The following is a 24806-nucleotide window of genomic DNA, read 5'->3' on the forward strand; positions in this document are numbered from 1 at the left end:
ATCTAGCCTATTATTTCTATTGATATTATATATACAAACGATTGTAGCTACAGCTAACATCGATTGTGTATGTCTAAAAAATCTAAAAACGATTACTTCGCCATCGACGTTTGACGTCAGTACGTCTTTGGTAAATGAATACATATAGCCAAGCGCGTAAAACGCGACCAATGACAATCGCCTTATTCATGTAACTGGCATTTACTAACTTAATATTTATTTTGGAATATAAGATAAAGTCTATGACTCTATGACTCCTTATAGCTACTATCATGCATATCAATACAGCCCAATAGCCATTGTCAAACAAAACACGATAAAACGGCTCTCGTGACATCGTAAATATGTTTCGTTTTAGAAAGTTGTGTTCTCTAGTTTATGGCTCAGCCACTGGGGGGTCATCTGTTCGATTCCATAAGTGCTTTACAAGATAATTTATTTGCTCAATTGTAAAACAATAAACTCAATTGATCATTGGTTAACATTCCAATGTTATTAAACAGGAACGGCAATGGCACCATAGTATAGAAGATCCGTCCGTAGAAGTATGGGGACATAAATTCGTGTCAGATAATAATTCAGTTAATTGCAGAGGTCATTTTATATTCACATAACACTATCACGTGTATTAGTATTATTATTATTTTTATTATATATATTATAGTATTAGTATATTTTGTATTAGTGGCAAACAAACGTCCTTTTAAACCAGAGACAATAATAAAACAAATTACCAAATTAATGAATGTGACTTGTGACGGTCTTGTGAAGTTCCAGAGTTTTAAAATGTAATTTAGGCTTTTTGGTGATGACGATGGTTAATTTATAAATACAGTCAACACCGTTTACGACAACATCGTTCAGAACAACATACCTGTTTTATTGACTATGAGTGAATATATGTAGTCCCATCGATATCGTTTTAACAGATTTTGCATGAAGATTTTAGAAAACGGAAGATTTACCAAATAATATAAATTTTTAAAGAAATCAACGTGGTTTATGAAAAGTATTATTATTTCGGTATGTACTGAATACAGTACCTAGTAATTTGTATCTTACATATTTATTATTATTATTATAAATATGTACGATACAAATTACTAATCAATAATACTAAAAAAGGTTAAATATTTTTATGCACTTTCAAAGATCACAAATCGTTTAAAAACTCTTTCCTTACATCCTTACAATATTTCAACGATCATAGAAAACTGAAATGTTAAACTGGCATCTTATTTTGTTCTTTTAATTCTGAAGTGAACTTAGAAACTTGGACCCACAAGTTAAAAAAAGAACAAAAGAAGGATAGCCAAACTAATTTTCTGTAAATAATAACCATTACACTACGTTTCAGTTTTTAGAAGCACACACAGTGTAACTTCTTTTTTACAGTAAATCTCTCAATTTTTAGATCTTAACAAACAATTCATAAAATTGAGAATTTCAGTTATGAAATTTACAAAGTAATAAACGCCTGTATTACTTAAACATGTTACGACTTTCTGAACCGAAGTTCCTAAACTCATTTTTGCAATGACAATAGAGCACATTTATCTATTTAAAGGATTTTTTTTAATTAACAAATATTTCTCATTTTATAAGAAAATTCCCTTAAATTATTGAATAGCAATGTCATCCACATATAACGCTTAACATCTGTTCAAACTTGTATATATAACTGTATTAATAGCGTTAATTAACCGTTGTTACGAGTAATCGTATAGATATCGAAACATAGAATCGATGTTCACATCACATATTAATCGATGGCACATCGAGTTAACGTCTGCGCCGATCAACGGTAATGAGCGTACGATTATAATTTGTGACATTTACAATATACGATTCCGATATTTTTATATACTTTTAGTCTCATTAATGATTTTATACTTTTGTCGTAAATATAATAATGACATTTACAAAACAGGAGATACATATAATAAAAAATAACAAAGTTTTATTGCTACCATTTTGTTAGTTGTTTCTTATAAAATAATTTAATCTGGAAGGTCGGCAAACTTTCTATACTATATAATGAGGAATTGAAAAGTTGGATAGATCTAATGCGAAGGGAACAGGAGTAAATGGTTAAGAGAGCAATGGAGTCATAGACAGTTTACGGATTTACGCATTCCATAAATAAAACGTATGCACAAAATTTCGTTCAAAGTACATTTTTATTAAAATCACAATAGCATATATCAGCGTAGTCCAAGATAGAAAATAAGATTCCATAGTTTTACAATTAAGGCAGTAAAATATGTGATTTTTACATATGAAATCTAAAATACTACAGATATATATAATAAATAATGTTTTTGTGATAAAGTATATGATAAAGTATAGAGGGTTCTTGTTAAAAACAAAACCGACTGGACTGGTTTTTAGTTTATTTTTATTCCTATAATTGATTAGCTCTCCGTACCTCTAAACCAAAGCCGGTATTTAACTAGATAATTATTATAAAACAAGTTGTGTATGCGGTGGATAAATAGGTCCATTTTAGTATTGGCTAAAAGCATCTTTAATCGATACTAAGATACAAGATTGCGCTTTTAATGTCCAGTATATTAAGCACGACTTTAAGGAAGATAAAAAAATATATGGAATTTATACCTGCACATTAAAATTATTGTAGCAATCGTATCATATAAAAGGTACTTTATAAAGATGTAAACTTCGATACAAGAGTAATTTCCACACATAATGACGCCTCGAGGCGCTAAAGTCGCGTTTATATTTTTAATAATCACCGCTTAATTACATCTGAATACTGATAATGATGATATATCGCTGTAATTTGACATAATTGTTAGGTAAAGTAGAAAAAATTGATTTTTATTACCCAACTTAAGGTTTTATTGAAAATTATTTTTATTACAGTTATCTCGTGTTACATGTATTCGAGTACTTTTTTTTTGTTACGGCTTTAAATTCGTGTAGAAGTAGTAATAGGTTCGTTATTCTTGGAAATACTTGAAATAAAATAAAACACTTGAAAAGCTTAATAGGAACTCGAGGAAGGCAGACACGAAGAAAGGTAAACAATGAGAGACAAAAATACATCTAAGACTAATGGACAGACGTTCTGTACTTCTTCTTTTGATGTCTCTCCATTACTGGAGGTTGACAGTTAGTCACGTGAAGCGTGTCTTGTCCTGTACCAGATTCAGCAACTCTTCAGTAGTCGCAATATACACCCTAAAATTACAAAGCCATGGTTTTTTCCTTCCTTAATTGAAGGAGGTTGTGGCGGTAATGGCGCAACACGTGACCCAACATTCCGTTGTTTAATGTTCTGTATAAGCAGGCACCGATAGCACAGATTTCAAATGCTTTTAAGCGGAGAATAACTTATTTTATTGTTCAGAATGTTCAGCCCTGTACACGTCTGAATACATTATTTATAAACTCTAAAATAAACTTTAACAAATAGGTCCGTAAAAAAATCACCTAACTGTTAATATAAACCATTTTCATTCACTTGAACACACCAACAATTTCATCATAATCGGTGCAGATTAGGAAAAATACTTAAAATAATATGCCTTGACGAGGTTGCCTTTTCGTTAAGAATAAGGGTTTTGTTTAATTAATTCTGAAGTCAATTATAAATTAGAATCGAGCCGTGTCTGATTTGTATCAGATATTTTTATCAATACTTGCGAAAGTACCGCAGCTGCCAAGTGTCAATAACCTTAATAATGAGCCTAGGTTCAGCTCAAAATAGATATAAGGAATGATAGTATACACGTTTTTTTTCTATTTTAGTTAATTTATTAAAAGGATTTGGCAGTCATTATATAGAACATGATGTTGCCATTACAATATCAATATAAAAAAGCCTGTGGCGCTATAACCTGTAAGGCATCAGTATTCTGTATCATTTTTGTAATTCTAATAGGCAAGTAGGTGATCAGTCTTCTGTGCCTGATACACCCCGTAGAATGATCATGAACTTTTTGAGCATTCCGGTTTCCTGACTGTGTTCTCCTTCGCCGTATGAGCGAGTGCTAAATGTGTACATAGAAAAAAAATGCATTGGTGATTCGAACGCACGTCCAAATACTGCTCATAACAATAAGATTATGCGTTCACTGGCGTAACCGCCGTGTGTTAGAGTCCGGCGTCAGTTTTTGGGTAGGACGTTTGGTTATTTTGATCTGAGCTAACTCCATTAGAACATTAGTATGTTATTAATTTTAAATGATTAGATCACTGGTCATTAACAGTTATTAGATATGATTCCAAACAACGTAACGGACTACGTACGTAGAATTTCTTTTAAAGATAATTTATCGTAACTTAATACGTACACTTCAAAATGAAAACATTCCTATTTTAAAAGCTCCACCTTTATATAACTTTTTAAATATATAAGTTGACTTGTGTAGATTTTGTATGAAAAAGTTCATATCATTACGTTTTAATATTCATTATATTAGTTAGTCTTTGGTAGTTTTGATCTCGATTAAGACATCCTAAAATGGTAAAACTCATAATCGTTAATGTCTTGTTAGAATTTCCGTGTTTCAACCTACAGCAATCGGCGTTATAAACAGACCTATTAAACGCTCTTATTATTTTTATAGTTTTCAAGGATAGGCTTAAAATAAACGAACGCTTCGGCTTGGTGTATATTAACGACTTTTAACTGCATACAATAAATAAAAAAATATTATTACATAAAATAGTTTTAATTAATTAATGTTTATTTATTAATTTGGGACAAACGTAATGATTAAAAACGTTGCCCCCGTTTTAATTGTCATATTTTTAATATGTCAAAACGGACACGCTTTGGCGCCGACAATCAGTCTCGGCTGAGCTGCGCTTACAAATAGCTCTTGCCGAAATAACCCTTTAGACCAACAGCGACGTCCCATAGAAAATGAGGTTTAGAAACAGAAGTGCTTGTAATAACACAAATAACACTGTAATAACATAAAAAGGGAATCGCTATAATCGCTCCATTGTAAAGAGCCTAAAATAAATTTTTAAGAGAAGTTGTAAATATAAACACTTTACGAGCCCTTCCGTTTTCATATTGTTTTAATGTTCTCAAAATATTTGGATATAACTCCTCAAATTAGATGTTTACTGAAACATAAAACACGTTATAGCTTCATCCTTCTTCAGTGGGCACTTTATCAATATAATGGCAGATTTATTGATAATTATTTGACGTCTTTACTTTTGGAAAGTTAGCAAAAGAGCTATGGAAGAAACATATGACAGTGTTTTTTAGTTTTAGTTATTATTATTATTTTGTGGTTGCTTGTTCAATTGTTATTTTTTTCCAATTACTATGTTCTAATATAATTGATGTGTATGTGTGCAAAAATTGTGAAGTCATATTTTCTTGTATAATTTTATTAATACACGTAGTTTTATAACTTATAAATAAATAAACATATATCATTCACGCAGGTTATAACACAGAATTGTGTAGAATAAACAAAAGCAAAGCAAAATTCAAAAATTTACTTTTCTTTGAAATTGATAAAAATTATAACATAGATCTTGGTAATTTGGAGATAGTAAAACTATCCCATATTGACCATAGACTCCAGGAGCTGATAGATACGCCATCGACTTAATGGAGATGAAAATCAAAGCGAAATTTGTTTACCGAGCATTTAAAATACAACGTTATACATACTAAAGTAATAAACAATTATTATTAAGATATAAATATAACCCATAGACATTTATATATGTCTGACATCTACATAACTATATCAAATGCCTTAGCCACTTTCAAAATTAAATTTATTGTTGTCTGGAGTCGGAGCAGGAGGAAATTTATTTTTAGGAAATGACAATATTCTTAAATACCGAGATATTGTCGGTCAATTTTGTGGTAAAACATTTTAAGAGAAATTGAAATAATTTTTACGTGATAGTTTGTATGGTCCATACTTTAAAATATTTTTGGCCGGTTTGATTTACGCATTGTCCTCATAGCATTCACCAACTTCAGACATGCTTTACCGCTAATCGAAGCCTTCTCTCAAATGACGTGAGTTCACGGGTTTATTTGGAAGCACCATACACCCGCTACGACTCGTAGCAACTGATAGGATTTTTAGATAAAAAAGCGATAATTTGACGCTAGTAATAAAACCCTGAGTATTTTATGCCAAAGGTTATTAAAATGTCCTCCGCTCTAGTTCCGTCTGCAAGTTATGACGTGATAAATTCATAAATACACACACGTAGGTCACAATATGGTTTAAAATAATCGCAGATCTAACATTGACCTCATTCTGTGGAGGTCTCGAGTCTATTTGCTATAATATTTATAGCTTTGTGAGAGAACAAACGACCGGAATGTTTGCAGTCGGAAGTAACACGTACAAAATGTTAAGCTTACGTTTTAGTGTAAAATAATATAATAAATAAACTTGACAATTTATTAAATCAACATGTAGTTTTTCTTTTATTCTTAAACATTTTTATTTCAATGGTTTAAATTTATTTTCGAATAATAACTGATCTTTGCTATCCCTAAAAAAATATTCGTGCATATTCGCCAGGAATATACAACTTTTTTTCTAAATTCTATAGAATATTTGTTTGAAGCTCTTTTTAATCATGTTTTCCTAGTACGAGTATAAATACGTTTTCAGTACAGTTTCAATAGAAACCTGCTTTGTTATCTGCAAAAACTTTTCACAACAGTTGTTTGTATATCACTGCTTTGTTATATTCTCATAGATTCACGTAAAAATGTTTACCTACATATCTTTAGTGCACTGTGACTACAAATCTAGATAAAATACATTATCTAAGCTTACATCTTTGAACCTAATTAGTTTTTTTTCAAAATGCAGAGGTAATACAAGATACAGTACACAATACACAATACCAGACATGTTTCTAAACATATCGTCTCTGAGTCCCTCTTTAATACTGAGTCTCTTCTCCGTAACCTGCTAAAAGTTGTTTTATATTGTAACAGCACTATCATCATCAACAGTCTTTAATAACAAGTAAATATTTTGCTGACTGTACAGTACTAGTTTTGCGTATTGTTAGACCTAGATTAAAATCTCTGCGTAATGCGTTTTATTTATAATAACGAAGCTACGGATATTGTGAAAAGATGTGTTATTTACAGAAATTTCAAAGCTACTCTCATCTACAGTGCTTTGATATTTGGTATTCATTGAAATGGCCTAATGGGTATGGGATAATGGACATATTTCATTGATTTCGGTCCGCCGTGTGGGCAATCACCATTTCATTTATTTATAACAGAAATAACCAGTAGCGCTACAACTTTTTAGATCTGGGCCTCAGATATGTGTATCTGTTTACTGATCATTTCTTATTCTAATAGCCAAGGTGATACAATATTGAGTTTTTGGGTTTAATTCACGCTGGTTTCTTTGCGATATTGATTTATATTTATATGAAGGAAATTCATACTTATTACGAGAGTTAAATGCACACATATACAGTCCATTGGTGCACAGCCAGGGTTCGAACGATGTTAGGGATGACAGAGAGAGCTGCTCTTTTCATTTATTTACACGTTTTTTACACTTGCCTTTTAAGCAACGAGAGAAAAAATTACCATCGATTCCTCATTGATTTCATTGTTTTAATAATGTCTATATGTCAATACAGCAAATCTTATTACAAGGAACGAAAGATTAGTAAATAATGTTCGAAGTCGGACATGGCCTCAATAATTAGCACGAATATAAATTTGCGAACAGTTGGTGTTATGCTGTTTATCCAGTGTTCCTTAAGTTATGCCTAAATTTCCTGTTTTATGAAGTTTGGTTTAAAATCTTCTTTATATACATATATAATGGCGTGCCATTTATGATATCGATGCTGCGCTTAGTACACAAAAAAAACAATATTTATAGTAACACAACAGTAATACCAACAAAATAAAAAAGGTCTACCAATTTAGGAGTGCAGTGACCTCAACTCCCGCTACTGTTCTAAAATAATTAAAAAAATCTTATGGAGTGGTCACAAAATGATAGAGTGGTAAGCAATAGTGAAACGTTCGAAATTCTTATTTTAAAATTCAAATGTTGTAAAACTGTCTCGCTCATATTATTATACGTGGACGAAATATTGTACATAATACAACCATGATTACTATGTTTTTTTGTAACCATCCTAACAAATCTTAGGACAAAACTGTTTATAATAAAGACGTTGAAAGTTGGTTCACGATTTTAACAAGATATATAAAATAATGGTGTACAATAGTTTTTCTTTGTTTATATAGAAGCAAAGATATATTTCCAACCAATCGCCTATCTTTAAATACGCCTCGGCCTTTCCCGTGTGCGTCACACTTGGTCTATGAACAAAAATAATCGGGTCTGTTAGTAATTAATGAAAATAGCTCGCTTGTATTTTCTCTTCTTCCCCTGTTATTGACGTGTCTTGTTTAATAAATACATTTAAAACATGTCTGTAACAATAATATTGATGTTATTCGTTTTCACCCACGCGACAGTAAGAATTCAAACAATTGATAGTTTAACTTCCAGATTTCATACTAAAACAATGGCGATTTGATTACCTATACTATTATTGTTAAGAGGTAGTGTTTGCTAGGTTGTAGGGATCTGGACTGACTCTAGTGAGCTGATTTTGAAATTCCTTTTAACTATAGAAAGCCACATCACTGTTGTAGCCATGTATCATACTATATTTTAAACCAAAAATATTAAAGACTTTTCTTAGTCGTATTCGCAAAGTAATTCGGATAAAAAATGATCTAACGAAACATTTCTTACGATCGCTTTTAACGATAAGAGATATATATATGATTGAATTCATGACAAAAGTTGTAGATTGTAGTGCCTACAAAAAAGTCAGCAATAGTATATGTTTTCCGCCACGTCTATCTGTCTGTGCAGGGTAAACTGAACAGAAATTACTGCGGCTGTCACCAATATCTAGAATAATTCTTGAAAAATGTTTAGTTATATATTTTTTTTACGGTTTATTTGTCTTGGTTCCCTTTAGAAGCCGCTGTGAGACACAAAGCCTTACATATGAATAGACTATATTATTTTAAATAGAAATCGTATCTTCTAATCAAAAATGATCTTATATGAGCCTTATAGATTTCTTTCACATAGAGTGACTAGCACTGGAGCGATGAGTATTTAAGTTAAGATTACTCTAGTACATCATTCGGAGATCCTAAATAAAAAAAAAAAACAATAACATTTACGGTCAACTTGAAGTCAGAGAAGACTACGCTATAAAGTTGGACTTTCTAACGCTATATATTATGTTCATAAGATATCTTTTATTTCTAGATATATTGCCTTTTTAATATATATATATATAGAGGAAGGATATAGATGATTAAATATTTATAATACATATACATTTACGATTATTTTTCCTCAATCTGTAAATAATGTTTAGTAGTTTTAGATGATTGTCTTAGGTGATTTATGAATAAATATTTTTACAAATCACCTATGAGAGTAATAACAGCGTTCATTGAACAATAACACTATAACGGCTTCATTGTTTCTCGAGAGATGTATCTCAGTTGTAACAAACACTTGTGGGCGATATATTGTGCGATCTATAAATGTAAATTCTTATATCTATAGTAATATAAAGTTGAGGAGTCGAACGGGCCTCAGGAACTACAGGTTTGAAATAAATAAATATAATTATACGACTCATGACATAACTACCATGATCGGTAGGTATTTTCTGATATAAATTCGGCCGAAACGGCAATGGTTATTTGTAAATTCAATGAGTTAGACGATAATTTGTGTTCTATTCAAGTTGAATATAATGTAATAAAGCATTATTCTTATACTATTGTTACGAATTTATTGTTTTTTATTGTAATTGATTGATAATTGTATTTAGATTACTTTGACTTAATATTGGGCGTCAACGGCATAGCTTTCAGTGCGATGTTTTTGAATTTATTAATTTTATTATTTATTATCAAATAATGTTTGACAATACAATAAGAAATACGTTAATCCTTGCATAATAATCAATAATTAAGCGCGCGGATATCTCGAATACCCGCAGTTAAATTTTTCAGACGGTTAGTTCACATGTAAATATATGCCCCATACCCCATGAAGAGAGCGAATGAATATGTTACTAAAATTAATTTATTGTTTCAGGTATTTCGCATACCCGTCAAGTGGTGACAGTTTAGTGATAAAGTGCAAAAAATCAGTGTACATGAGTGAAAAAGTGATTTTAAGTGAAAAAATGACGAACATTACGCCGGAGACCAGAATCATGATGATGCGGTCTGATGACAGCCGACAAGGTTATAGAAGACAGGTAAGATATATATAATTTATGAAAATTGAAACTGTTTATACAATATGTCTGTATGGCCAATTTATTTAAATTTCACCGGTTGTGTTAGTTTCTAATGCACAAAAAATAATATACGCTGTCTTCTACACTATTAACAATTAGCAGTTTAAATTTAATAAGTTTCTTGAAATTTTAATAAAATTAATTAAAAAAATACTGATATAAACATATTATATACATTACAATTATTACTACAAATAAATAAACTAAGTTCCTATACCAGTGGTTGTATTTCTTCATTGTATTGACATAGGCTATCTATAATTTCTAAATTTTTGAAGGTCTAAAACAACTAGTCCATTCAATAAAAGTTACAATTATTAATACCAGTAAATTCATCAGTGACAATATTAAAAATAACAAATTTAAAAACACGTATAATAAATTAATATATTTTATTTTCATTCATTTAAACGTCTTTCTATTCTCGGAAACCTCACCAAGTTCTATTCTATTGAAAACTTTCCAGGAACATTTGTTTAAATCATGTGTATTTATTTTACTCTTACGGTGTATATTTTTACTTATTTAGTTTTAATTCTCAACAGGACAGTTACAAATAAAAATCTTATGCAATTGCAGGCTGCTAGTAAAGTATATATACATAGTCTATTCTAAAATGTCTCGAAAGTAATTGAAAATAAGCATATTATCACATATTACCTTGTGTGAGTTCAGTAGCAAAAAACATTTTCAGGCAGTAATTATTATTTATATAGCGATTTTTAATATGATAGTTTAGCGACACAATTTTAAGTGACATGCGACATAAGTGCTACATCAGGTATCATATCAAAACAAATGCCGTCCTTCTTAAATAAACCTTGGCTTGTGGAAACTCAACTTTAATTCCTAATCACAAGGTTTAATTTTATATCTATATAGATGCCCAAATCTGAGTCAGTGTGCCGTACATTGACCCCTTCCAAATGTTCGCTTCAATCTAGCAATGCTTTTAGATAATGTCACTAGTGATGTTAGTATTACGTCGATGATTTATCGCTTTAAATGATGAAAATAGATTAACCTACATTATTATGTCACATGTACGGGATGTTTTGTGTGGCCGATATTTTAACGTACAACGATTAGTTCAATAAAGTGTAGTAGCAGTATGTTTAAGTCTGCGTGTTTGTTAAAAAAAATCAATATTATTAACATTTTTAAAGTTTACGTTTTATGTATTTAATCACTTTCTCGAATTTCGTGGAAACCTACTGGTTAGTTTATAGTTTTAGTGTAATCCTCGCAATTATTATAATAGGATTGTAGAGTAAAATAAATTGAAAAAATAGTGGTTGATGGGGACATAACGTATATGCTTTTTGTAAAATTATTATGTTCATAATTTATTGTCAATTAATGACGTAATACAGTCAAAATCTGTTATACGACATCGAAGGGACTACTCATATTTGACCGTAAAAGCCGATGACGTCGTTATAAAGAACCTAATACAAAAGAATTCAGCCGGGACCTTTGATTTTGGTCAATATAATGGGTATGTTGTCCTAAACGATGTCGTCGTGAACGGTTTTGACTGTATATGTATTTAACAACGTGGCATTACAGTGTAATTAATTAAAGTTCTATTTTATTATCTATTCATTATTAAATTACATATTTAACGATGGTATTGCTTATTTTCAGTTATTGTTTTAGCTCATCATATAAGTGACTCACTAACCTAATCCATTAACGTAACGTCCTTGTGTTAAAAATCATTTCTGTAAAAATCCATATGTAAAATCTACGAAAATGAATAATTTATGTAAAATAAATATAATATTAGATATTCGTTACATTTAATGAATTTAAAAATATCGACAACTTTACATATTCAATCACTATTAAACGTTGCCCTCGTAACATTGATCGATTCTGAACAGTCGCGTGCTGGTACAGCACTATACAGAGTGATGTACCAAACCCTATATTAATTACTGCTTAGGTAATAATCAGTTTTAGTAATGATGGGAAAATAGTATACAGTTTATCAATAATAAAATTTTCACACATCTTACTTAGATTATATTATACTAGGGTTCGGGTTTCAGGGCTTACTTTTTGTATGTTATTCATTTAGAATTGTAATCTTTATATAAGCTGTTGGCTACCTTAATGAAGATACAATTAAAAATATTCTACACTATTTAAACGTCTTTAATATAAATAAAAAAATCTTCTAATAGAGTCCAACGTATCCACTCTGCTATGTGTAATACGCAAAAAATAAAAAAAAACGACGAGGTTACTTGTCACCTTTTGTGATTGAAGTAAACTTTAGTGTACATACTTTTATTTATATTTTCATACTTCTGTATTTCTTTGTTCATGTTTTGTTGGTTTGATTTTTGATTAACGTCTTTGTCTACCTATAGGTGTTAGCAGCTCTGGCGGTATCCCTTGGACCGTTTGCAGCTGGTCTCAGCAAGGGCTACATGTCTCCAGCAATCGCCAGTATGCAAGAGTCAAGGCTAAACGGATCCTTCACCGTCACAGATCAGCAGGCCAGTTGGATTGCGAGTTTGAGCTTATTGGGTGAGTGTTTTATTATAATGAGCAGCATTGTGTGGATTTTCTTAGTGCGCCTTTTAACACTTGCGTGTACGGTGAAGGAAAACATCGCGAGGAAACCGGCATGCATTAGACCCAAAATTCGACGGCGTGTCACAGTAAGCTGATCACATACTTCCCTATTAGAATATAATCACGAAACACACACAGAAATGTGAGGTCCAAATATAGGAGGTTGTAGCGCCACTGATTTCTTTGATGTTATGCAATTAATATGGGTGTTGTTTTCTAATTTTAAATACAAACAGAAACATTTTTTACTTAAACCAGTATCAGTACGAATTCATTTAAACTTTATATATGATCGAGTCGCTGTTCTTCCTAATAGACAGACTTCCACAGAGCCCCTCAAGATTTCCATTCAAAAATGTAAGATTATTTTATCAATCACATGCATAGTGTCGTAATAATTTCGTAGGTTTATATTACAATAATTAACTCTATATATGAATTATATGATAAAGTAATCTGATACACGAATTATGAGTGTCTTTAAATGCGGATTTATAACTCATTGGCCGTGGACAAAACGTGTTCAGTAAAACAACAGGTTCGAACCCCGGTTGGATTAAAGTGTAAATTGCGAACAAGATTAAAGCTATAAACGTAAGAATTATATCGCCATTCGTGATTTATAGTATCGCTCGAATTGCCTTTTGTTATAAACAATACATTTTACGATGTGTATTGTGGTAAAATGTTGATTGTTACTTGTTTCGTAAATATGTGCATCCATATATTCTTTCATTTTACTAAAAGAGAACTGATATCACGATGTATCGACTATGTTTTGATAAAACTATACCATCATCGCAAATATGTGAGATATAAGATATATTGGTGAGTTTTTTTCGTTAGTTAATTGGACAAATTTCTTATCACTGATTTTTAATGCTGTTATAAATCTTAATCGTGTAGGATAAGAGAAGCGTCGACCACTTAATTTCTGATGATAGTAACTTAAATTTTTCTATATAATTTCTTCCCATTTACGATTTAAAATTAGACTGAATCCGAGCCTTAAAGCCTTAGTAGACCTGACCTAACCAAAAGGCTTAGTATACCCGAGTTCGACAAGGCTTCGTTTGTCTTCTTCGTTCGTATTGCGAGGAAACTGTAGTACAAAAGCTTAAAGGCGATATTTGCCTTACGCAGAAATATTTCTATAACAAGCCTTCACGCACACAATAGTACTAATTAACATAGTAATATTAAACTTTTCTCCAAGGCTGAGCAAGAAAAGATGAATAAACGTGTTAAAACAAAAGATTACATGAATTGTTGCACATTAAACGGCGACTACACACGATGAAAGAAGCAGTAAAAGCCTAGCTAACTATTGTAAGCACTAAACTGGTTGTTGCAAACAATGCAACTGCAGAATACCTAAGTATTTCTGGAACTGGGTACTTGGTAAATACTAGTACTACGCGGAAAGAATTTTGTTTTTCGTTTTTTTCCAAGAGTAATTGTAGTTAAAACCAGAAAGAAAACAGTTGGAACAGTTTTGTAATTTTCAATTATTACAAAAATTTTAATTCTGTTGTTTGATTTTGACTATGTAAAAACGTATTCACGTATTAGTTATTAATAAAGAAAACACATGATTTTGGAATTTTAAATTGTTGTCTAGTTATATTCTAAAATGGCCGGCAACGCACTCGCGAGCCCTCTGGCATTGAGAGTATCCAAGGATGCAGCCGGCATTACTTAACATCAGTTGAGCTTCCTGCCCAGAGCTAGATTTAGGGCAGTGCAACTAGGGCTACAGCCTCAGGGCCCACAAAAGAGGGCCCTCATCATATAAGAATATATATAATTTTATTTGTTCTGTATTAACAATGTTGAAAATAATATTTAAATAATTTAGGAACATATTAAGCCAACAGAAGGTACGACTGGTTTACGGATGTTGGACGAACGTTCGGCATGTTGTCACTGCTAATTACGATTGTTTGTCTGTTTGACAATGCGCCGACTTTGATGTGATGTGCAAATGTTAGTAATGGAGGCTGTATAGACGGGAAGGAGCGCACTTAACATTAAGTACTGACTTCAAATATCTGAGATACGAGTTTCTGCCGGTAGATTTCAAAACACATATAAAAACTTACACAAGGATTAACATTTCTTTACAGGTATTTAATAAAACTAATAAGTATAGACAAATAGATCTTCTTCTTTATTACTGAAGGTCGTGCCTATCCTGAAAAGCCCTAAACGATAAGTTGACACATAGCCTCCACGCACCTCAATCCTCAGCTTGTCTCAGTTCATTAGGGATGTTGAGACCCGTAATTGTCTTAATTTGCTTAGACCAACGGGTTGGCGATCGACCCCGAATTGTCCTGCCATCACTTCTCCCTACCAGCTTGTTGAGACTATTCGGTTCTTTGCTGGCAATATGGCCAAAATAACTAAGCACCCGTTTGTAAAAATAGTTGACAATCTTGTGGTGTTGTTTAGTTGGTTGAGAATGGACTTATAGGTTAGACAATTAGATAGACATTAACAAACAAAAAAAAACAAATCAATCTAAGTGTTGATCTTTATCTCTGGACAAGGAATCAGGTTTTTTTTATATGACGACAAGCAAATTATTATTATTGTTATTTATTTTATTTATTTATTTACACTTCGTTACACTACAAAATAAAAATAAAAATTAACATAATTAAATCAAAAGGAGGGCAACTGGCGGCCTTATCGCTTACGAGCGATCTCTTCCAGGCAACCACTGTGAGTAAAGAAAAAAATAAATGTATTAAATAAGATAGGCAAGTAGTGCAAAATACATGTAATACACAGTTGTTAAACAAAACTAAACAGGAATAAAATATTAAAGATACATTAAAGAGTAAAAAGTTATTATGTATATAAACACAAGAAGCAGCTTAATTAGGTGATCAGCACGTATTTGGGGATTTGGAGAAACTATCCAACCTATTTTTAAAAGAGTTCAAATAATATTAAAGTTTTTTTAAACTTTTTGGGCGGCAAAATATTTTTAATGTCTATATCGGTAAATATGTAGGATGCTTACATTAGCTTTCTTTATATCAACCATTATATAGACCCAATGTGGCGTATTATAAACCTATTTCTCAGTCTTGTTTTATGTCCTGTACAAGTAAAAGCATCATAATTTATTCCATCGTATCGTGAATATTTTTGTGTAAGCCTAACTGAACCTAATTTCTACGGTAATTAGGTAGCAATTACTTTGTTACTTTGTATGTCGAAATACCTGAAGGAATAGGGATGTCGAACTTTTATGAAAGTTAATAATTATAATACTAGATGCAAATACTTTTTGCAGTAACTTTTATGATGTTTGGGTCAATATATAATACACAAAATGGTAGACATGTTTGCACTTCTTTCACTTTCCTTATAATATTTTTATTTTTACTATGATTGACTCGAACAGATCGATTTTTAGCGATAAGGCCGTTCGTTGTCCTTCCTACATATTTTCCTAATTGTTTTATACAATAAAAATTTTAATACATTTATCAATAGCAATATTATTATATATAAGTTCGGAAGAAGAGCAGGATTAACACTTAGTGAATTAGAAATGTTTTAATGTTTAATTTACCAAGGCAATTAAAACTTCTTAAAATTAGTTAAAAATTATTGAAACCTGTATAAACACTTCTGTTCCTGGACATCCCTAATACATTCACGGCATATCGTAAATCGGCAGTTTTACGATAATTTTGCATTTGAAAGGCAAAACTGGCTCTAAAGTGCATTGTTTGTGATCACTCTGTATATGTAAATAACTTAAGGGACATATGCAGTTTGCTATTGCGCAGTGCGTAACTAAGTGGACTGTTACAAAATCGGCTTTTCTTTGAGAAAGTTCAAGGTTAACAAAAAGTTTAACATACACACACACATAAACACTTCCGTACGATACACCCACTAATATTATATAGATTAAATTTTAATAAGGTAAGCAGTTCATAACAATTGTCTTTTAACATAATACATTTGGTTTTGTATTATTTATTAAAGCTGCCTAATTAAATAAAATAAACAAAAAAACTGTTCTGTACCATAAAACTAAACTTAATTATTTTCTATATTTTATTTTATTTCTATCTTATATGAACGAATTGTCTCGATCAAATCTACAGTGCATTTGAATCGAAAGTATTGTAAATTCGTATGCTTCAATACCATAATTTATATGTGACTCATTTGATACACGAATCCTATCTATCACTCTATTCTCACCGACAATATGGGTTTTAATAAAAAAATACTCGCTTTCGCTAAGTAACGATAGCGATTCGTTTGTACGTACAAGAGTACTTACAAAGAATGACAAAGAATTTTAACATTTTATTTCATGTAAACAAAATATATGTCCACTTAAAGGCGGCTCGTTCTCAATAAGTATTTATTTAATAAATCGTTCTCAATAAGTATTTATTTAAAAACAACATTCATCGTTTGTATTCAAAAGAAAATCTTACATTTCACATTTTATTAGACTTTTATACGAAACAGAATTATGGACGAACACGTTTTAGTAATTGGAAAATAAATTGTTCGATTTTATTGTTATATGTACGTACGTTAGGAGTTCTTTGACGTAGAGTTTGAACGCCTTACCGATAAAAATGCCTACCGATATCGTGCATAGGTAAAAAAAAGGTTTATACCACTATGTTAAAGAACGTTCATTTAAGTATAATCTAAGATATAAGGCTTAGGCGCAAAATAAATCAATATGACCCGCGTCTTGCCCACTTTCAGACGGTAAGTCTTGAGATGGGTGAGCGACCTGTGCACTTTACATAAATTAGCAAACGGCTCATTTGACAGCTAATTTTTGGATAAACTTGACATCAAGGTACCGACACGTTCTGTGTGTATCCCACAACTTTTTATGATACCCACAAGTAACAAGAATATAATGAGCAAGTATGTAATTCTATGTGTTCTCATGTTGATATTTTTCACAATAGTTTTTTTATGAATTTACTAAGATTAATTGCGGTGAAGACTTGCAACCTGAATAACTTCTATTTTTTTGTCATTAAATTAATATATGCATACTGTATGAAGTAATGTATAAAGTATTACTAGGTAATATTTAGTTAACCAGAACTCAAGATGCCACTGAAATGTGTGTACAGGTGTAATTGGACTGTTGTCTATTTCTATACCAATCATGTAAAAATAAAATCAAAGTTATCGAATAACAGTAAAACAGCTGACCCTAAACATCCGCCATCTTGTCTGGCAGTAAGTTCGGTGGTTGTTTTAATTTTGACCGTTGTTTGCAATTATCTAACACATAATTGATTGCTACTAGTCATATTGGAACGAATAATATAAAAAGATTGTCAGTGTTTCTTTGCGTAGATGTTTTTTTTACTAATGCGCGAACCTCCCCCCACAATACTGTATTAAAAATTTGTTGTTATCACGTACGGCTAATACTATGTATACAAAATTAACTAACATTAATAATTCTTTAGAAATTTTGCAATTCAAACGTCTAGTATTTTGGATATAAGATCTGGGTGTAAAAATTATTTAACATTTAATTTGGATATATATCTGAGACAAAATCTTTGCAAATATCGATACCATTTGATTTAAATTTTTAATACATTTAAATACAATCTCTACTTACCTTTTTCTTAAACAAATTTGTTATAAATTTTACTTCAGCTAAGTTTAAGATGATAAACGAAAATCAATGTAAATACCCCATTGCTTTACTAAATATAACTATTAATTTATAACACAAATGCTGTAAAATACATATTAATATTATCTAAAGTCTAGACGTGATGAAGTCCCAAAAGATTCAATATAATTTCAACTTTCCAATTTTATTACAAGTCAAAGAACTTTCTTAAGTATTTACCAAAATACTTATATTTAAGTGATAGCGGTTTTAATATTCATATCTCATAGTGTTATATATACATAATTATATGAACCAGAACTTGAACGTTAATTGATTTCTTCGTATTGCGCTCACGCATCGCAAATTGTAGCCCACAGCGGCTTGACGCCCGGAATATACGTTAGAGCAATTTTGTGATATTATAACACATAAAACTGTTATAAGACGATGAAAATTATAGGTTTCAAGCTGATATATTTTTCACAAAATGATCAGTATTATATGACTTAGATTCATCTTATTATTATAGCATTAATAAATATTAAAACATTTATAAATGTACCTGGTTTATTTCTAAGTATTATTTATATTAAGTAACATAATAATATACATAGAATAATATCTAAATCAGATTATAATACATAATTATGATTAGTTCATGTCGTTTCAATCAAAGCCACACTAAATAAATAAACTATAGATATTAACGTAAAAAATTACATTATTTATTACTTAAAGTAACTATTTATTAATACACAACGATACGATAATGTCGGAACTAGCATTGAGTTATATAAAATATAATAATTAAATATTATACATGTTGTTATATAATGAAACGTTATTTAAATATAAATTATATTTTAGTTTTTTTTTAAATTCTTGTGTCTGTTATTCAAAACAATTGTTCAGTAAATCAATCGCTTCAAGTTTTTTGTTTTTGCTGAGTAGGGTAAAGGATGAACAGAACTTACTTATTAACTAATTCTGAAATAAATATTGCTAGTAATTTTTTATCTCAAATAAATTCCAATTACATATATATTTGTGTTGGAAATAAATACTGTTATTCACTAAGTGAAGATATTATTTTAAGTAATTTATAATTAATAAACTTAGTACATATTACCAATGCCAACGAACGAATAAAGTTAGTAAAATGATCTTATTGCACTAGTTTACCTATAGTACCATCATCATTATTTTAAACGACGACGATAACAAAGACAGAGGTTGAATTTTATTATTAAGAGGTATTATTTTTTAGTTCAATATTGTGCACTTCTAAAGGTGAAGGAATTTTTAAATTCGGTCCGATAGTTTCGAGTTAATTCGTTACAAATATACAAATATTATTAAATATAATAATGGTAAAATTTAAGAATTAGTTAAAGGTAATCTTAAGTTTGTAATAAATCAACGAAACCCTTCCTTTACCCTTGATGTTATTTTAAATGTTACGAAAATAAAATGTAGCATTCGTCATTATTGAAATTCGTACAGAATTCAGTAGTTTATTTCTTAGTCTTTGTTTAAAGCCAGAAAAAAAGACACACAACTTCAACCATTTACAGAAAGTTACTGAAATTTATGAAAATTTATTTTAATCAGACATGTATGTTTACCACAGCAGTCTGGTATGTCGCACGGTAGATCAGTAACAATTTGCATTGAGCAAGCGTATTTGCAGGTGTTTTTTGGATCCAAGATTATTATGAAAATAATGAACATTTTATTTGATGACAAATATATTATTATATAAACAGCGTCCATATCATTGCACAATCAGATTTTTTAAATAGTGTAGATTTAAGTTCATGTGGGGTAATGTGGAGTTCTTATGATAATAATACCAATCCCCTGAGATTTCTGTATCTGCTCCTTGATTATTTCTTGTAAGCGATAAACCTTCTGTGTCTGACACACCTGAGGTTATAATGGTGAAACAATATTTGTAATCTGTAGAAAAGGTTTTGAGTCTTTTCTCCACAACAATTTTTCTTAAAAAAATACAGAGTAAAGAACATTCTAACAGTGATTTTATACAGTTTAAAAATACATTCGCGCGATCAGCTTTTGTTCCACTCAATAGGAGTTAAAATCTTTTTACCCTAAATCTACGTATTTGCGGGCACTAGCCTCATTAAATCAATGTGGTCGTATAGAAGACATTAAAAATAAACCCGGTATTCGCGATACATAAATAGTACGTGGGATGTTTATTTGTGTCTGCTGTCTGCCGGTATGTCCATAAACTACAGAGGCGCCACCTATATTGGGGAATTTGGCGGGATAATGTAAACAAATCGATGTTTCGGTACTTTAATGTTATATTTCAGAAGCTCAGTGTAATCTGTAATATAAATTAATAAATTTAATTATATTATATAATTTAATATTCGTACATATTTTGCTTTTTATTGGGGTGGCACTCCTTGTTAATAATTATTATATGAATATATTCACAAATACCTTCAAATAACAGCATAAAGCCATAACTGCAATATTCGTTATGATAGCCTTTTCAAACTCAAATTTGGGTAATTTTAACCTAAAATAAGGATCTTAAAAATCTTCTATTCAAAACTCCCTAAGTATTTTCCGTTTTGTAAGCAAAACTTATTCAAATTTCGAACAATGAGATCTTGAATCTCAAACACTGTATTGTTAACGTTTACATCTTAAGTGGTGTATATTCTGTTAAGTGTTTCTTAAAAGCGGTTACATTTTATATGAAAGGCTAATTTATAGTATACATTTTAATAAATGACCCTTAAAAAAATGCTAAAACAATTGTTGTAGCCCTTGAATAATGGAAACTGCAGTGGCGCTACAACCTTGTCTATGATCATTTTGGATTGCATGTACATGAAGTATTAATTATTAATTAATTATATTTTTATCGACAGATAATCAGCCTTATGTACCTTACACATACCGACGTTCCGACATAAACATGATCAACGTTTTCTTATGATTTTCTTCATTTGACAAGTGTAATTTAATTTAATGGAAATTTAATTTGAACAATATTGTTTCAGGCGCTCTCTTCGGTGGCATTCTTGGTGGTATGGCGATGCGGTCGGGAAGACGAAGGGTTCTGCTAGCAGTGGCCCTACCATACACATTGGCATGGCTGGCAACAGCGCTGTCGACGAGTGTTGATATGATTTCAGTCACCTCTTTTTGCGGTGGCATGATTGTTTGTTGCATAACTATGATAACACAGGTGAGTCTCAGTACATATTTTTGTCTCCGCAATTTACTTGGTAAATGTTTTCTCTTATGTACAAAACCAGAGATTCTGACCACATAGTGATGGCAACATATTTAAAAAGCAGTGCGCGTCTATCGTATACAACACGGAGAAATAAATCCGCAATCTGAGTGCCTGGTATAATTGTAAAATATTTTATGATATTGTTAGTCTTCAAAAGCGCGAGCGTAATAGTAGCTGGTGAAAAACTTGTAGAATTGTTAGCTAATAGAGCTACTAATAATACTCAAATAGTTTTAAGTAATAAAGCAAAAGAGTTTGTTGAAAACCAGTCATATTCATGAACACATTACAATTTAAGCCTGATAACTATGCATAAGTGTAGAATGGCCATAAGTAGGGAAGACTTATGTTAGAAGACCAAAAAAAGGTTGTTCAAGAATTAAAAAGTAATTTTTATTATTTGTTTTGTCAATGAATGTTTTGTTTATTACTTATTATTACAGTATATAAATTATAAAAAAATAATGTAAAAAACAGTAATCATTTGAGGGCCACAGTCATGTTATAAATATGATCATAAAGCTCCTTAAAGCTCATAGTAAATTTTATTGAGCGTCTTATTAAAGGCCTTTACTACAATTACACGTAACCTTGTTCGTAAAAGCTTTCGAGAGATCAAACAAACCTTCCAACACGTTTTGATATCATACAGGTCGTCAAAATGCTTTTCAAGAGATAATTTATTGTGAAGATAAATTATAAATGATTTCCAGTAGACTCAGCCTGATTTAATAATAATAATTAATCCTACATTAATACAAAACTGTATTTATTTACCTCTTAGTAAAGACCATTTTTCTGCCGTTCTTTCCCACTTCTTTAAGTAAGACTCAGTGTCAAACTCCGATATTTAAAAATGTGTGCGTGTACTAGTGTACACACGTAAGAAGTAAGTGAAAATCTTTAAGACCTTATTTTTTGAAAAAGGATCTACTATAAAGGCTTTTATTTAACAGAAGGCTTTTGTTATCATAGACATGTATACAAATAATACAATTATATAATTTTACCTTATTACTACTAAGATTATTACAGAATTTCATGAATTGTAATATAATTATTAGTATCATTGTTATTGTTGTTAATATCGAATCTCTTCGAATCAACCGTGGTAGGGACAAGAAAAAGATGGCACGTAACCGTAAAAATGTGACGGTAAAAAAATTTCCAACGCTGATAAAGAAGTTTCATTTCAAAAAGTCACTATTTTACAATGAGTAATGTACTTCAAACAAGTGTCGATAAGATTACCTATATTGTCAAAGGTTCAAATAACTTGGTTCAGCATTCACTTAACAAACTAAAAAAACTAAACTATGCTCGTATTAATTGCATTCTTTAAAAGGTAAATATAATATAATACTTTAATGAAATACTGAATTAAAGGTGTTAATTTATCACAAAATTTCGTTTCTAACAAACACGATTTAAACTTTTTCTGATACGATATTTTATTAACAATCATGATAAAATCGCGTTTTAATGCGGTATTAACATATCACTCGTAAATTAAAGACAAATTAACGAATTTCACTCATAAATAATTGATAAAACGTAACGGTGGTGTTAGGAAAAGCTCTTCGGCCTCCTACCTTCTGACTATCATCACACCATAAACACAATTGACACGAAGGGTTAGTTTCGTTAGTTAAACAGTTCAATTATGGGTTCTTTTTAAGAATAATGTGTCCCGAGATTTTTATGAAAATAAATTAAATATATTTTATAAACACCAATATTTTCCTTAAAAACTAAATAGATATACAAAATATTTTGTTATACATACACTAACGTATATATGTATATTTAAACTACCTTTTTAAAAAAAATCTCACAGGTTGACAGGTTTTCAATGAAAACAAATACGCTACGGTATATTGGTGTTTTTTTTTTGTTTTAGCATCATGTTTCTAAAATTCTTAGAATTTTAGCGTAATTTATAATCTATTCTTGTCAACCTAAATAAAATAATTTATAAGCATACATATTTGATTCTTAAATACAATTATTTCAAAACTCATTGACGCAGTTAACAATGCTGTATGTTATCAATTCGTAAATCATAATATAATAACTAATAATTGCATACGCTACCCAGCGGCCATTTATCTTGTACTATAATTAATTTTATTGCATCGATATCTTACTATGTAATTGTATCTAACAAACTTTGATGTATCATGGCCGACGTTGCAAGACTGACATTACCAATATTTGAGAATTATTACATATATCTTATTACAAAATAATAATAGAAATATTAGCAGATATTTAATTTATTTGCATTTTAAAATACCTTGTGAAAAAAAATCTAAGTATGTATGTCGCAGCCCACTAGCTTAATTAGCCGTTCAATTAACAGCCTAGCCTTTTAACTAAACGGCGCCGTTTAACTAACGGCCTGAAAGATATTCAGCCGTAGCGTTAGTTAGAACATTGTATGAACTGGCTGGCTTACGCCATTCGTACGATAAAGTCATTATTTCGCAGATTTAAAAAAGATGAACATATGACATAAAATATATTTCTTTTAAAATTAAATTGCTTAAGTCAAATTCACATTATTGTCACTACACTCTTGCATTGTACTTGTTGCTTTTAATTAAACTTTGAAAAACGCCACCAAAGTTGTGGTTTGCCAACGCCATATTGACAGTTTGAAGAATTTTGTTTCGAGTAGCAGAAAGTGGAAATAAATTTAAATTAACAGTCAACAGGCTGGGCAAGTAATGAAACGTCATCGATCCAAGTCATTTGCCTAGCTGTTTAATCAACTGGCTAAACATAGGCTAGGCTGTTAATTGAACGGCTGATTAAGCTAGTTGGCTGCGACATATATATATATATATATATATATATATATATATATATATATTATATATAATATATATATATATTATATATATATATATATAGTGAGACCTTTGCATCAGT

General features: G+C 30.5%; 1 protein-coding gene across 2 annotated transcripts in view; it reads left to right on the top strand.

Moving 5' to 3' along the window:
- The window catches only part of LOC123711343 (facilitated trehalose transporter Tret1-like), a 53223-nt gene that overhangs the window by 24781 nt on the left and 3636 nt on the right, over positions 1-24806 (top strand). Inside the window, exons 1-4 of one of the 2 annotated variants that reach the window (XM_045663880.1) lie at positions 9579-9656; positions 10155-10320; positions 12741-12900; positions 21634-21821. In XM_045663880.1, the coding sequence (XP_045519836.1) occupies positions 10216-10320; positions 12741-12900; positions 21634-21821 (453 nt within the window). In that variant the 5' untranslated portion in view covers positions 9579-9656; positions 10155-10215. Of the gene's footprint in view, positions 1-9578; positions 9657-10154; positions 10321-12740; positions 12901-21633; positions 21822-24806 lie in introns of those variants that run through there. The other variant, XM_045663879.1, reaches the window with a different exon arrangement.

This window comes from Pieris brassicae, chromosome 6, assembly GCF_905147105.1.
Source record: "Pieris brassicae chromosome 6, ilPieBrab1.1, whole genome shotgun sequence".
In the NCBI taxonomy this organism is placed as follows: domain Eukaryota; kingdom Metazoa; phylum Arthropoda; class Insecta; order Lepidoptera; family Pieridae; genus Pieris; species Pieris brassicae.